General features: G+C 34.2%; 1 protein-coding gene across 1 annotated transcript in view; it reads right to left on the reverse strand.

Annotated features, from left to right (window-relative positions):
* Window positions 1-1,604, reverse strand: part of FBXL4 (F-box and leucine-rich repeat protein 4) — a 74,592-nt gene that overhangs the window by 44,725 nt on the left and 28,263 nt on the right. Inside the window, exon 5 of the mRNA XM_012661858.1 lies at window positions 369-582. Coding sequence (XP_012517312.1) covers window positions 369-582 — 214 coding nt within the window. The remainder of the gene's footprint in view (window positions 1-368; window positions 583-1,604) is intronic.

Genomic DNA, 1,604 nt, shown 5'->3' on the forward strand with positions numbered 1-1,604 from the left:
TGCTTCCTCCTCCTCCAGGCAAATGTCCCCTTACATACTATCCTCCTTCCTCTTCCTCTAATTCATTTCCTGCTAGCATTTCAGCTTACCTCAGCACTCTGCTGATTTTTTTTTTTTTTACCTGGGAGCATGAATGGCATGACAAAAATTTTAAGAGCACAGAAAAGAACATTTTCTTATCATTTAAAAACATAATAGACTTTAAATAACTTTGAAATAACTGTGAATCAGTTCTAATGATTTTAGTCAGATGGCATCATAAACTTTACTTAAAAATCATAAGTCACATTATTATGAGCAATCAAAGGCAACTAAATATTCAGTTGGCTATTACACTAGCAAAGATGTAAAGGATAAATTATTCTTACCTCTACCTTTGTCCGATAGAGAACAAGTCTTTTAAGGCTGCATAATTTGGCAATGTGGATGAAAGCTTGAGGTGGTAGTTTATCACAGGAGGAAAGATTTAAATCCTGTAGATTTGGACACATCTCAGAAATAACCTCCAAGCAAGTTTCATTAAGGAAGTGGCTGCACGATAATTCAAGGCGTACCAATTCAGATCCACAAACCTTCAGAAACCTGTAAAAAAAAATTCCATGTTTGTAAAACTAAAATACTTTTGCAAAAACTTTGAAATTATATCAACTCTAAGCAGATAAGCAGATACACTTAGAGGTACAGTTTTCTATTAGGGGAAATAGGAAACTTGTTTTGCTTCAATTCTCATTCACTGCATAATGAAGTATGAATGGTTAGGCTAAAATAAATCAACCTGGGAAGATAAAGTGGATTCACATCAAATAAAAAGTCAGCTAATGCTAAGTGGAAAATTAAGAAAGCAGAAAGTATATTTCTCCAACTTACCTGTAATTCACATCTGAATTGGTAAAGCAAAAAAACAAAACTCTAATCTCTTGGAAGATATTTCTCCCTTAACAATACCCATTCAGTACTGGATAATATATTTTGAACACTGCACACAAGGAAACAGCTTGAATTAAATGACCTTAAAACAAATCAGACTAGCTTCCTCTCAACTCAGAAATTTCTAGGTTGGGTTTAACTGTACTGTTGTGATATGTTCCATGTAGCTATTGTTATTTAGCAGCTAGACTGCTTGATGTTGAAATTATTACAAAATCGTCAATTACAGCTTCACATAAAATACACAGAAATAACCCAAAGTAAAGGACACAAAATGCTTTTTCAGAGTAGGAATCACAGTATTTATCTTAGTTACATTACAGTTTGGGGAAACACAGTCCTGTCCATAATCATCACCTGAAAACAATGTAAAGGTAAACATGACTTCAGGAGTATTTGAATCCATACAGCTTTATTAACTAAGCAAATGGAGCCCTCAAACCATGCACCAATTACATCTATGCAGGTCTCTTTACATAATCTTGCCCATGAGTGTCACATCAGTAATATGCTGTTAATTAATGCCACATCTTTTTTCCTAAATGATTTCATGAGCTTAAAAATACACATTCAATTTCTATTTTTAGCTCTCTGAGGTATCTCCAAATTCTTTTCCACAGAGGTTGCACTAATTTGCAGTCCCACCAGTAGTGTAAAAGTGTTCCTGTCTCTCCACA

The sequence above is a fragment of the Propithecus coquereli genome, unplaced genomic scaffold (assembly GCF_000956105.1).
Source record: "Propithecus coquereli isolate 6110/MARCELLA unplaced genomic scaffold, Pcoq_1.0 Scaffold74, whole genome shotgun sequence".
Lineage (NCBI taxonomy): Eukaryota > Metazoa > Chordata > Mammalia > Primates > Indriidae > Propithecus > Propithecus coquereli.